This window comes from Lolium rigidum, chromosome 7, assembly GCF_022539505.1.
Source record: "Lolium rigidum isolate FL_2022 chromosome 7, APGP_CSIRO_Lrig_0.1, whole genome shotgun sequence".
NCBI lineage: Eukaryota > Viridiplantae > Streptophyta > Magnoliopsida > Poales > Poaceae > Lolium > Lolium rigidum.
The window spans coordinates 15786117-15800298 of NC_061514.1; the positions used below are offsets into that span (position 1 = coordinate 15786117).

Below are 14182 nucleotides of genomic sequence, written 5' to 3' on the forward strand. Positions count from 1 at the left end.
AGTTCAAGCAATTTTCCGATAGGAAATGGGGAGGACTGGGGGTTAAGGGTGTCGTGTTGTGGTGTGTGGTACTATTAGTACTTGAAGATATCTGGATAGAGGACAAAGGGGACAGTTTGGGATTAGGTGGGTTAGATTTCGTGTAAAAGGGGCTGTGCACTTTTAGTGGATTTATTCGTGGCTTATAGTTCCTAGCCTACACCACTAGTAATGGCTATACTAGTTTTATTATGCTCCTAATATCCCACACTAAGAGTGAATTATGGAAGGTTTGAGCGGTGGGTTCATATAATAGTGGTGGGTATTTACTAGTGGCATAAGCTTAATTTGATACGTTACTGGTATTTTTACAAGAACATATACAAGTGGTGTGGTACTTCAAGGGCATACTATTAGTATATGTTCACCTGTAAGGATTTTCCGGGTAATGTGAACAGGTTATCCATAAGGCTATACATTGGATCTAGGTCTCTTGAGTGGCGTTCTAGATGCAACGCCGCTAGACAATAACACACGATATGTGCTAGAAGATTAGATTGTAGGCTACTAACAAAATCCATGATTTGTGGGAGCTTTGAACTCTTTCTGTTCTAGATGTATTGTCGTGTATCCACAGTCAGTGATTTATGAGTTGTAAAACAATGAATGTTAAAAATATATAAATAATAATGCGTGTATTAGATTTATGCAGTGATATATTCCCCATTTCATGGGAAAAAATATGTAGATCTTGATTAATGATGAATGATAAATTAACATATACAAAAGACTAAAATATAGAAACCGGTTGGAAATATAGGAACCAGTTGACAAACCTTGGCACAAGAATCACGAGCCATGTCCCAGTTAATCTGCTCGTAAGGTATACTATATAGGTCCTCACGAAGTGATAGTATTGTGGGAGTTAGTGGCCCAACAAATTTCTTCCCATAAAGGTATGCCATTGATATATACACCAACCGGGTAAAACACCAAAATCGACCTGCATGTGAAGAATTATTTTACATTTATATACACAAGAAGTAATTAGGTTAACAAAAAATTATCAAAGAGGACATATTGTTATGGTTATCCTTTAAAACAAGTACCTGGGTGAATAGGAAGAAAATCTGGTACCAACCACAATTCTGGTATAATCGGATGATTTCCTGACCATTCATATACTCCAATTATCTGGGATAGCACACACGTGTCACTTACATTAATCATATCTTACAATAAATAATACGAGCTTAGTACTGGTTGCTGAAAACCACACCGGATAGTCATTTTTGTAGTATTTATTATCACATTATTGCGAAGTAATAAGGAGCATCATCTCATGTGTTTTGTCACATACCGAGAGCCATACTTTTCCCCATTGTGGCATTGCAGTTGCACTTCCATGCGATAAAATCCACTGTCTCGCCTTACTCAATGCATCCTGATCACCGTCCAGCTTCGCACCAAGAAGCACTAAGGACGCGTAGCTCGTACATGATCCAAACATGGTACTTGGGCCCAGAACTTGTTTTCCCCACCCTCCATCCTCGTTCTGCCCATATTAGAGATTACATAATAAGATAAAATCAAAACTTTCAAACTTCCAACACAAAATTATATAGTAGAGTTTATTCCATGCCTGTTGATTGTAAATGTAGCGGCATATCTCACGCTGATGTTCCGGTGATAATACAGTGTTAAGTGATCCCGTAACATATAATGAAAATATCTGCAAGATAAAGAAAATATATGATAATTTACGGAAATCAATATAGAGGGAGCCAAAATCCCCAAAATAAACAAAATACCAAAAACATGATATAGGAGATAAGTACTTTTCAAAACCAATTATATGCATGTAAATGTTTTTGTGTCATCAATTTTCCGAATGCTAAGGTGTCCACATGGCAGATGGGACAACGCGGGTGATTCGGAGGGGTCTGGTTCGTCTCAGATGCGTACATCAGCATCCAGATAAAACTTGAGTAAAGGGCCAATCTAGTTGACTCTGCTTCCAATCACAAAATGCCAATTTGAGTGGCGCTACTAGCCTACAGCCCACCAGAGTTCAAACTCCAAGTATGACATCTGTGTGTCTTATAAAGGCGGAATATTTTCAGTGGGAGGTGATGTTCCCGTCGACAGTGAGGCGCCTGTGTGGTGATTTTGTCAATTTCTAGATCCGATCTGCCGACTCAGTCTTTCCGAGATGCTCATAGAGATCGGGTATGCGTGTGTGCGTTCATAGGGGTGATTGTATGCGTGTATGTGTGAGCGTCTGTGTTTGTACTGTGTTTCTCAAATAAAAAGAGAGTGTCATGTAGTAGTTAGTTAGATTCCAGTGGCATGTCCGATATCAAAAATTTCTACTTAGAAATATTAATAAGTACAATCATTTTGGAAGTTTTTCTTATTTTCCTTAGCATTGTTGAATTTTTTTAAATCTTGTTCAAAGTTTTCCGAGCTGGCTTAGAAAAATACTCCGTAAGAGTGGATTATTATTCCTATCAAAGAATATATAACTTGGTTGGAAACTTTTAAACAAATCAAATTTTCACATTGCATTTGTTTTGCACCCATTTTATTTTGGAGTCATTTTTAGGTTTTCCCAACTAATATTATTCCAATATCAAAAGAGGGAATCAATTACTTATCCAATTTAAATATAACACGGTTGGGATTATTATTTATGAATTATGAAATATCTCTATTTTTCAACTATATTAGTAACTTACTAAATTCTTAGAGATTTCTTAAAGGCTTAAAGGAGATTTACAAAAAATGAATTTGAAAAATTACACCTGAGTGGGAATTAGTTGTTCTAAACTCTGTGTTAAGTATCTATTTACTAGACTTTTGTGAGATTTCTAAAATATGGTTTGGCATTAAAAATAGACAATGCTAATTAGTTTGCAGCCTTGGAAATATTCGACATGTTAATATGATAAGTAGTAGTATCTACTCACTGAATTGTCAATTGGAGGGGACTTTGTATATTCTGATCAAGCTTGCTCAAAATAAGTAGTTAGCTGCCTTGGAGATATTAAAAATGACCTTTTGTCAATCATACACACTTGGTTTCAATTTACAAATAATGGATGTGGCATGTGGGAATGTGTATAACCTCCATAGCGTGTAAAATGATGGACTACTAGTGCTTAGGGTCATGGGATAGCATTAGGATATTATTATCTTCATCTTTGTTTTCCAAATCAAAACATGTTTTGAGATAATTGGCCAACCTATTATCCTAGGGGGCTCTATTAGGTGGAACTCTCCTAATCATGTAAGGCTCTCACATGTTGATCTTGGAGTGGGCACTTCTAGTACTATATAAAAATCATAAGTGATTTAAGGAAAAAAAAGTATGATCCTACCCATCTATTATATTAGATGGGTTAGATGGACGGAAAACATAGGTTCCTCTATGATTCTCTTAAGTTTCCTTCTAGACTTATAAAACATTCATTTAATATTTTTTTAAAATTTAGGTTGAGGTGAAGTTTTTAAAAAAAACATTAAGGAGGTGTTGAAAATTGTACTTATTTTGCACATAAAATTAAATTAACAAAGCCTACTCCCTTGTCTGATAATTTTTCAGTTTAATAACAAGCAAAGCATTCAATATACTCAATTGCTACTTGTCATGTTTAGATTATAATGTCTATGATAGGTTGTTATTCCTTGGATTGAAAACCACCCGTTGGGTACATGTGGCACAATTGCTAGTGCTACCTATTTTTGAATTATTCTTCGCTGCTACTTTGGCCTTGGTTTTTTCTTCATCTTTCACAATTTATTAGTTGATTAAATGTTGTAATAATGATGTGAATCTTATTTTGTTCCTTTGAATGTGCGTACAAGAAAATTCTTCGTACTTTCACGTACGATTGTTGCCCGTAGACAATGAACTCTATATTGTTCGGCTAAGCAGAACAATGGTCCAACAGAATGCCATGGATGTATGTGATAGGAAATGCCCGATTTGCCCGTTGAACACATCCCCATGTTGGCGCACGGGCCCACACACATTATTATCACACAATCCTGAAGCCACAATGTCATGCAGAGACTGAAGGCCAATTCTTTGCATCGGTGGCAGTGCATTGCAATAAACGGAATAACACCAAGCGGGGTGACTCATTCATATTTTTGAAAATTTTGTTTCTCACACAAATTTGATATTCAGGGTCTCAAGAAGTTATTTGAGTCTTGTCAATGAACTCCACATAAATGTTATGTATTTTGGAAACACTCATATATTACAAATCATGGATTCTTTCCTTTTCGTGGGGAATCAATGCGTAAGATTGTACTGAAACCTATTTAAAAAAATTCCTATAATATGTGTGATTTTTTTGAATTTTACAAGAAACCATGTCTATCTCATGATCTTACAACCAACAATATGTGTAATATTTTTACCATTGTATGATAATGGTTGAATGGTATAAGATATGTATTGACTCGTTTGTAAGAAAATGCATGGGGGAGTGGTGTTTTGGCTCATGGGAGCATATGCTCCCTTTATTTTGTAAAATGCATCTTAGCCATATTTTGAAATGTCAAAAAAACTAAGAAAGAAATCACACTTACATCTTCACAACATAGTCGTTGCATGAAAGTTCGACATGTCTTGTGGCCTATGTAAAAACATATAAAATTTGCTGCTAAAATAAGGCATTTAACACTGAAACTGAATGAACACACATATATTATGGAGATGTACAGGTTGAATTTTCGACAAATTTTTTCGCCACTTCGAGATATGTTTTTTCGGTAGAGAGAGCATATGCACCTAGGAGCCGAACTGAATTTCCGAATGGTATATTGGATCCAAATAGCATTGTCTCATGTTATAAATGATTCAACATCTATTCATATTTTAAATGTGTCATAATTTTCTGAATTAAATACTTACAATAATAGGCATAATGAACAAAATTCCACTGTAATCACCAGGCCAATGTCCATCGTGTGCTTGAAGAGTGGAATATTGATATAGAGCTCGCTTCAAAGAAGTAGTTATAAGTTCTTCGGTGACATCTGTGATCTTTTGAGGACTCAGTCTTGGAATATTCAGCATAGGGTTTGGTTTTGCATACTGCAGTAAATAATATACATCATAAGGATCGAATGGTAGATATTGAATGTTTCTTCCAAAGCTGTATGACATACACGTTTCCAATATTTCAATTTGACCAATAATTGAAAATCATATGTACACTATTACAATATATAAATCATTCCAATAAATCGAGCTACACGAATGTTCATCAATTAACCCACATATTAGTGAATTAATATGTTTAGAAATTAATATAAGTTTTTGCAGCATGTGTGTTTTATATTTTTGTCCAATGTGAGTAACCAAACAAATGATGTAAAATAAAGGTTACTTACTCCATCTGTTCCTTCTTATAAGGTGTATTAGTTTTTGGAAACGTCAAACTACCCTAACTTTGACCGGGTTATTAGAAAAAAACTGTCAAAAATATATACTAAATTTTTATCATTAAATTCACCATCAAATATGTATTTATATTCTATGTGTTTCGTTTTATAAATATTGATATTTTGACCACAAAAGTATGCAATGGGTAGAAGCAGTTGCGGAGCTAGAGGATTCAGCACCAGGGTGCATGCGGGTGCCAAACCAGATAAAATTTATCTATTACAGGGTGCATACATGGTGAAAAATTGTTGTTTAACAAAGAATTTCGTTTCTACCTGTTGTCTTGTACACCCCCATAGCTACATGCAGATCCAGTGGGTAGAACCAAGAATAAATCAAACTTGATTTGATGGAGCAGTTGTTAGGAATATAGTATAGGCATCTTACATCTCTACATGCATACTAACCATACAATGATACTAACTGCATAGAATCTCCACTCTCCATGTAAGAATAAATCCAAAAATGTGGGGCTAGTATTCCTATGGCTCACGTAGAGTTAGGTTGTGGATTAAGATATGTGGTGCAAAAACTAATCCTCCTTTGCACTACACATGCTTCGTTCGGAACTTTTCCTTAGCCTTGTTTATAGTTTATATGAAATTAACGTCCCCATAAACTAGAGTGCTAATAGTTCAGATTGTAAATCGCAAAGTAACCGTAGGCCTGTTACATCATTCATTGTTTGACTCAATTGTTGTTTTAGAATATTAGTTTTCACAAATTTAAATATTATTGTTAAACTTCGAAGATCATAAAAATGATATGGTGATATGACTGACAACATTTAATCAGGCCTCTTGGCATCAAAGATTGAAATGATTTGTAATTCAAAATATATTGCATATTTTATCCATTTTGGTATACTAAACATAATTAGGTATCATTTGTATAACACATAAACAATAAATATCTCTCATATCCCACATCATAATGCTAAATGGGGACATGCATCTTATATCATAGTAATTGGACCCTAAATAAAATTTACATTAATATTTTACATCACAGACACAAAACTTCCATAACTAAATTGAAAATCTGCAAAAGTAGTTTTTCCTATATCCTTGGTTGAGATTTATAGGATACTTTGTTATTTTATTTGTTGGCAAGTGCAAAACATCATTCTTTTCATCAAAAACAAGCTTTAATTGCTTCCAAGTTTAGAAAAACAAACTCATGAAGTGATGTAATGAAAATTGAGCTATTGAGTTTATAGCTACTAGCAAAAGTGCCCGTGCGTTGCACCGGAAAATGACCGAACATTGCTGCATTTGATTTTTGTTAAATTTATTTTAGCTATGAAGAATTTAATTAATAGAAATTTCAATTTTCTTGACAAGACTCATATGCCGTAATATATTTCTTCATCCAGTCAAAAATAAAATATTTCTTCATTTTCTCGTTTTGATACTAAGGCAAAAAAGATTTAAAAAGATAGACGTGGATAATATTTTTTTCATGGTTTATTTATATTTGTATCTTTTAGTAAAAGCAGAGCATGTCGTGGCTAACTTAACATTTTCAAAAAATTCACCAATTAATCACCACAGTTATAGTAATTAGGAACCAACAAATCAACTACTACCGAACAATGTTGTGATTCTTGTTGAACAATTAACCAAATAATCGTGTGTCCAGTTCCAAGCTCAGCACAAGCTAAACTGAAACATGTCTTGGATCTCACGAGCTTTTTGAACTGCTCGAGGCAAAGTGTGAGCCCCACTTTGTTTGAACAAAAAAAAATAGAGGGGTGTCTAATTTGCCATCGTACCCAACGACGCCCCCATTTATCCGTGGATACCTTTATTTGTTTGATATCTCAAAACAAAATAGTACAATAAAATTCTCTATTAAATCTAAAATTAAATATTGCAGTGCTTCAAATACTCCCTCCGTTCATAAAATATTGTTGGAGATTTGTCTAAATTTGGTGTATCTATATAGTAAAGAGCGACATCATTTTATAGACATATGTATTACGTATTTTAAATTTGAATTCAAGTTTATATGTACTTAAGTGTACACCAATGCAAAAGATACACAATGTTTCCTATTTATATGCACAACACATACATGTCCACGAGAAGTACAAAATCTTCTATCCACTTAGTTTCGTCTAGCACGCCAACATCAACTAAATACACAGGTTTCCATGTTATATTCACATTAGCTAGCTCTGCCCCATTTTGATTTGGATCTGTTTGCATTAGCACTGAACTGAGATTGTGGCAGGTAAAAAAATACAACGTAACGGTATCAGCTCCCGTAGGCCGGACTGGCCCAAGGGCCAAGTCAACCCTATCCTGGTATGGCCCTAGAAACCCCGCACGGAATCAGTCCCCTTCCCAATTTCTTTCGCTCATCCTTCCGCACCAAAGCTCGGTCCCGAGCTGGTGGCCGCAGCAGGCTTCATCCGCCGGAGATTCGAGCTTCCCCCATCTCTTTTCCTCCGCAGCAGGCTTCATCCGCCGGAGATTCGAGCTTCCCCCTGGACTTGGAGAGCAGGGGTGGCGCCTCTCCGTGGCCGCATCAGCTTCCTACGCCGGAGATCTAGGAGGCGCCCGCCCCTCGTCTCATTTCTCCGGTCGTCCTCTGGCTGGAGTGGGGTTGTCTCACAATCGATTTTTCCTCCCGTCTTGTCAATGGGCCGTGCTGAGCGTCCCCCGGGGGATCAAATCCTCCGATCCCCCGGGTGGGCAGCCACACGATGCCATCGATCGAAACCGTCAAAACCACGTCCAGCCTGGGTCAACCGTCCCACGAAGAAAACAGAAAACAATACTAAAACAACGCCCACTAGGGGATCGCGTCGTCCTCCCGAAACTCCAGCTGGTCGCCGCCCGCGCTGGCATCACCGTTGCTGATGGTGCATCCGTAGTGGTGCCGTAGAATCCTCGCCGGAGAGGCCTGAAAATGGCGCCGCCGGAGAACCCGAAGTGTCGTCGTCGGAGAACCACTGTCGTGGTGTCGCCGGTGCAGCACCCCTCCTCACCGCTCTGCCGTCCCAATCCATGTACGACGGTCTCGCTCCTCCGCTGGCCACGGCCGTCGCCGGAGAACCCGACGTGGCAGTACCGACGAAGCAGATAGTAGCAGCCCCGATATGCCTTGGTAGCAAGGCCGGCGGCCGCTGGCAGCAACTAGGCCATGCCATGGTAGCAACGGCGGCCACCATTGTAGCAACGCCGGTCTTCGATTGTAGCAAAGACGCTCGCCCTTTGTAGCACCGGCCACCGCCGGCAGCAAGGCCGTTCGCCGCTGGTAGCAAGGCCGGCCGGCGCTGGCAGCAAACCCCTGCCACCATGGTAGCACCGCGTCGCCGCGCAAGTAGCAGCCCCGCAGTTCCATCGCAGCAGCAACAGCTTCTGCTACCCCTCTCTGCAGCTTCGTGGCCGCCGGTACTGACCTTTGTAGCAGCAGCAGTCGCCTCCTATGCCGTCCTCGTAGCACCGCCAAACAACGGCGGCGGGTCGCAGCAATACCGGCGGCGGCTGGAAGCATCGGCGGGTGCCGTTTGCAGCTCCGGCGTCTGCACTTTGTAGCAGCATATTTTGCCGCGGATGCGTCATGGCGGCCGTGCCGGTTGGCAGCAACGTCGACCCCGCTGCTGAAATGGAGGCTCATCGGCGTCGGGACCCTTGCAGCGTCCGTCGATACAAGCGCCGGTTACAGCCTCCAGAGGACCACGGAAGGGTCGCCGCCGCCCGCGCCGACCGCGCAGAGGAAGCTCGCGCCGCCGGAGACATGCGAGAAGACGAGCGGCAGCGGGACGGGCGAGGCGGAAGAGTTAGAATAGGAAGTGTTGGTCGCGGCGGCGAAGTCGAGGCAGTAGACGGTGCCGTTGTCCGCCGCGACGCCGCAGACAGTGGAGCCCCCCGCGACGTCGAGCGTGGAAGCGGAGGCGGAAGCCGCGAGCAGCGGGAGGGAATGGACGGGCTCCAACCATTGTTGGAGGCGGACACGAAGGTCTGAGTTCGGGCATGGATTTCTTCGTCGCGGAAGAAAAATGGGGAACGGTGCGAAGACGATGGGAAGGAAAAGAGATAAGGGAGAGAGAAGCGGTGAGGTGGGCCCGCGGACGCGTGTCGCTCGCGCAAGGCGGAGGAAGAATCGCGTCGTATCGTCCGGGTGATCCAGAGCGTTTTCCCTTGTCAATTGTCATGCGGCTGTTCCTTTGTGTGCCGGCTCGGCTCTCTTTTTTATTGGACGAGACAGCTAATTCCTTCCTCAGGTTTTTTCTTCTTGTTCTCGGAGTTGTGGATTCTAGAAATCTTACGTATATAAACCGCTGAGGCAAGGTATAATGGAGCGAGGTGGGACTATCCAACACGCAAAATTCATCCGTATCAGGTTGTTTCCGGTCTCGATCGATTTTAGATTGTGACTTGGGCCTGGCCTTTTTTGGCGCTCGGCAGGTTGCAGCGAGCCGGAAGGCGTGGGATGTGCGGGCGGAGGCAGTTGCGCGCGGGTCTGGCATCTGGCGGCGGTGTGCTGGTCTGCGCGGCCGCATGCGCGTCGTGCTGGTGGCCTTGTGCGGGCGGAGCGCGTTGCGGGACGCGGTCTGGGACAGGCAACGAACCGGTACTGGCATCTGGTTGTATTATGCGATTTGGTAGGAGGGCAAAACGGTCCAAAAAAAAGCGTTGACGAAACTTTTTGGCAGAAACCTTAGCTTTTTTATTATTAGGTATAGATAAGGTGTTCATCGTCCAGAGTAGCAGGGCCCATTGGGCTTAGATCAGGCCTGATCGCGTGCTAAGCCCCGATCATGCCCCATTATTTGTGCATCCGTGCTGCTAAGTTCATACCACAATTTTCTACCTATAGCTCTGTGCTAGACTGAACCTTGCCACTACCAACCAAACCCGCCATATTTTGGCATGTTGCCATGAGCGGCATCGCCGCTACGTCACTAATTTTGAGATGGCCTCAGCAGAGACCGCACACCGCCCCAAAGGAGCAACACCCCGACGACGTCCGGGAACGAAGCCGCGCCATTACAGCTGTCACAACGTTCCTGGTCAATCCGGGCCGTTCACTTTCTCGGCGTCTAAGAACTTGCCTCAGCAAAAACCCAAGCGTGTGGGTATGGAAGGTCCTGCTGCCGCTGGCACCGCGCTGGCCTTTCCCGACAGCCCTCGCCGACGGAGGCAGAGGGGTAAGGGAGGAGGAGGAGGCATGCATAAGGGCTAGGGTATGCCCCAATCGTCTCCTGTGGGGGAAGCCCAAAGCGGATCATTTTTTCCTTCAAGAGAGTGCTTCCATCTACACATGTGAAATTTTGAAAACATTGACTAAGGGGTTGTACTAATCACTATTGTTAAATTCATTTTACATAATCTGGTGAAATCCTCCTATGGATTTGTTCAAATCATCTTGGACATCGAGCTACATGTCGCGCGTTAAATTTGAGAACCTTGAAAAACTGGATTTATATAAGGATGTACACAGTACACTACAGTGGTTAAGTATCGACAAAAAAACCTTTTAATCTACGCTACACAAGAACAGAAAAAAATCTGACTCATTTTCAAGGTTTGCAAATATTACTTTTAAATGTACATAGATCCACAGTTTTGTTATTACTTTTATTCTAGAATATTAAATATTTTCTATTGAGATTTTGCATACTTATAGTTTACATATATAACTAGTTCCATTTTTATTATTTTAAAAACTTGACACACCGTTATTATTTTTCTCAAAATAAAAGGAGCCACCTGTAGCTCAAGCTCACATAGGCCACGCTCATAAACTATGGCTCTTATTTTGCAGGGTGCTCATTCTCACATAAATCAAAAGTGTGGTTAAAGTCAGATTGCCATTGCTCTTTTTTGGTAACTGAATCTACATGAAATTTTCACATGCATAATTTCCTTGTTGAATAATGCGTTGTCAAGTTTATTTTTCTACTTCCAATCTCACGCCCACCTTCATCTTTCTATTTCTCTCTCTCAGTTTTACTTTTGCCCTAACTAGCGCGGTGACCCTCACAAATGTGAGGGTAACTCCTTTAGTTGGTGGAAAGTGTTTGATGAATTATGCTATGTTTTAATGGATATCACATTTTATGGTAAGAAATAATGTGGTTCTAGAACTATAGAAGTGTTATGGTAATAAAGTATGACCTATGCAAAAAAGAACATTAACAAACCTGAACATGTGTGGTTATGAGTGCTGCGTCATTGGTCAAAACACACATGTGAAATAATATTATCTCAATAGTAGAACTATGTGTGTTATTACATCAATATGCAAGGTAAATAAATATTACTATTTTTTGTTGATGAAATGTAAAGGAAATCAATTAATCGAAGCTAATACTTATGTCAAACTAAATACATCCTCCCTCCCAATGAATATGTTTTTTTAAGTCAAGCCAAGTAAAGTTTGACCAAACTTTTAGAAAAATCTACCATCCAAAAGGATATCATATGGAAATATGTTTCACGATATATGCAATGATATTGATTTGCATTTTACATGTTAATAATGTTTTGTAAAAACTTGCTCAAATTTATACGGTTTGCAATTTTTAAAATAATAAAATCCTCATTCATTGGAATGGAGGTAGTAGTTAGAGTTAATCCCTCGGTTTGTGTGTTTTCCTCACAATATCTAACGCAGTTTCAAAATGTGACACCTTCTAGAGAATGATTTGCATGTTTAAGCCATTTTTATAAGGCTCTAACAGTAGGAAAGGCTCCTACTTTCTACGTTTAAACAATTACAGACTACGAGTATAAATGAAAACTATTGACACATATCAAAACTACATAATCTTGAATATTCTTTCCTTAAACTTAGACATAAATTTTGAATCCGACTTTCACAATATTTCAAATGATGTGGATCAACCATGGTGACTATTAATTTGTAGTTTTGTAGAAATTTCTAGTATATCTGTGGTTTCTGGTCTTTATGCTGATTGTAATTGAATGATAGACCAAGTCGATAATATATAACTATGCACATTCATTTGATATCTAGCTTTAGAAAAATTAATATTCTAGGATCCAACAATGCGTAAGAGATTCGTAAACTAAAAAAATCATGTGTTTGTAGTTTTTCTATTAATATATTAAGATTGTTGTATTGCAACCTTCCGCAGAAACGATTTTCAAAATACAATATAGTATGTTTGTTTATATTTTGCAAAAAAATGGTTTCATGAATGTTTATGTAAAAAGTAATATGTATATGCGGTATTCTTTCTACTCAACCATGCACATGTATAGATCTTTAAAATCAGGTACGTATTTATCATCTGTACATTTCTCTTTTCCAATAGTACATACGTTAAATCATGGAAAATCTTCCCACCCGATAACCTTGTTTCGGCATTTTTGTGTTTTGTTTCTGGCAGGGTTCAGAATACCACCTAGCTAAGCTTATGTACGCATTTTTTATTATCTAGCTAGCTAGTGTAAGTTAACTTTTTCCCACTCGGCCAGCATGTGTAGCTATTTTGACCGAAAAGAACATTCTGTTGGCGATCGGGCTCAGCTATAGTATGTCTTTTTTTTCCAAACGATCCACCAAGGATCGAATTTTCATTATCAAAGGAGATAACGAAAATACATCAGTATTCACGAAACAACAAAACAAAAGCGGAGGATCGCCGCCTAATGCTAGCGTTTAAGGGAGGAAATTACAGGACCAACAGGTAGTTTTAAAAGGCTAACAACTTCAGCCAAAGTGTGGGATCGAATTTTCATTATCAAAGGAGCTATAGTATGTCTATGTTTCTTTCGAACGGACTTGGCCACTCGTTCTACCAGTCATGTTTACTTTAAGGTTTTTTCTTATAACCTACTACTGTATGCTATTAATATTTCCTAAAACATGCTTTGCACGCTTAAAAAATTACATGTGTTAGAGTCTAGAGAAAAACTAAGAACACATATCAAAACTCGTCGGCAGGCTCCAAGGGTGGGTCTCCGAGCGTCGAGACTAGTGTTTCTTCGTGGAAATTAAACCATTAGAATTTCATCGTATGATATAGATTCCAAAGCAAAGAGTACAAGCATCGCATGATAATGCAAGTCGGCTATGGGACGTATACCTGCAACCGGAGGAGGAGGTCCTGGGACTCCTTTCTCTGGAAGCGGTGCTTGGTGAAGTCCTCGCGCAGCCTCTCGACCTCGGCGCGCTCCTCCGGCGTGCCAGCGTCGGGGTCGTACTCCCACACTTGCCGCCCAAGGAAGCCGTTGTTTGACTGCAGCCACGGTCCCCGGGCTGCAGCCGCACCGGTCGTTAGCTTCCACATGGTGATGGATGAACGCCAAGATATCAACTCAAATGGGAGCTATATGAAGCTCACACGATAATGGCGGCAAGCTTGCAATCGTTTCTTATATATAAGCGTTCAGGCGAGAGGTAGCTCTCTCTTTGTTATCCAGATAACCAAATAGAATATGTGCATACAAATATTGTACATGCACCTACCGTGTTTACAACAGCAGGCCTCCAAAGGAGTCCAAATGGCCTTGACTTGTGACATGGGAGAGAGTGGGATATCCCTTATTGCTGTCCGACTTATAAAACTCCCAAGTGGACTGCCACTCATAGCATATATGTCCAAGCCCGATATAAGAACGAAATATAAAGCCGTCAGGATCAATGTTGTATGAGAGACACGAGACAAGAAGATCAAAGCCGAAGCGGTAAGAACTTCGATGGGATGCTTTCACAACTTTCGATTGGGAGCATCTCCAGCGGGACGACTCATCATGTATTGGG

At 40.3% G+C, this 14182-nt stretch overlaps 1 protein-coding gene across 1 annotated transcript in view; it reads right to left on the minus strand.

Annotated features, from left to right (window-relative positions):
- LOC124676542 (achilleol B synthase-like) overlaps positions 1 to 13709 on the minus strand; it is a 34803-nt gene extending 21094 nt beyond the window's left edge. The window contains exons 1-6 of the mRNA XM_047212584.1: positions 13506 to 13709; positions 4904 to 5086; positions 1622 to 1711; positions 1340 to 1534; positions 1089 to 1173; positions 816 to 982 (exon numbers count right to left, since the gene is read on the minus strand). Of these exons, the coding sequence (XP_047068540.1) occupies positions 816 to 982; positions 1089 to 1173; positions 1340 to 1534; positions 1622 to 1711; positions 4904 to 5086; positions 13506 to 13709 (924 nt within the window). The remainder of the gene's footprint in view (positions 1 to 815; positions 983 to 1088; positions 1174 to 1339; positions 1535 to 1621; positions 1712 to 4903; positions 5087 to 13505) is intronic.
- Positions 13710 to 14182: the final 473 nt, after the last annotated feature.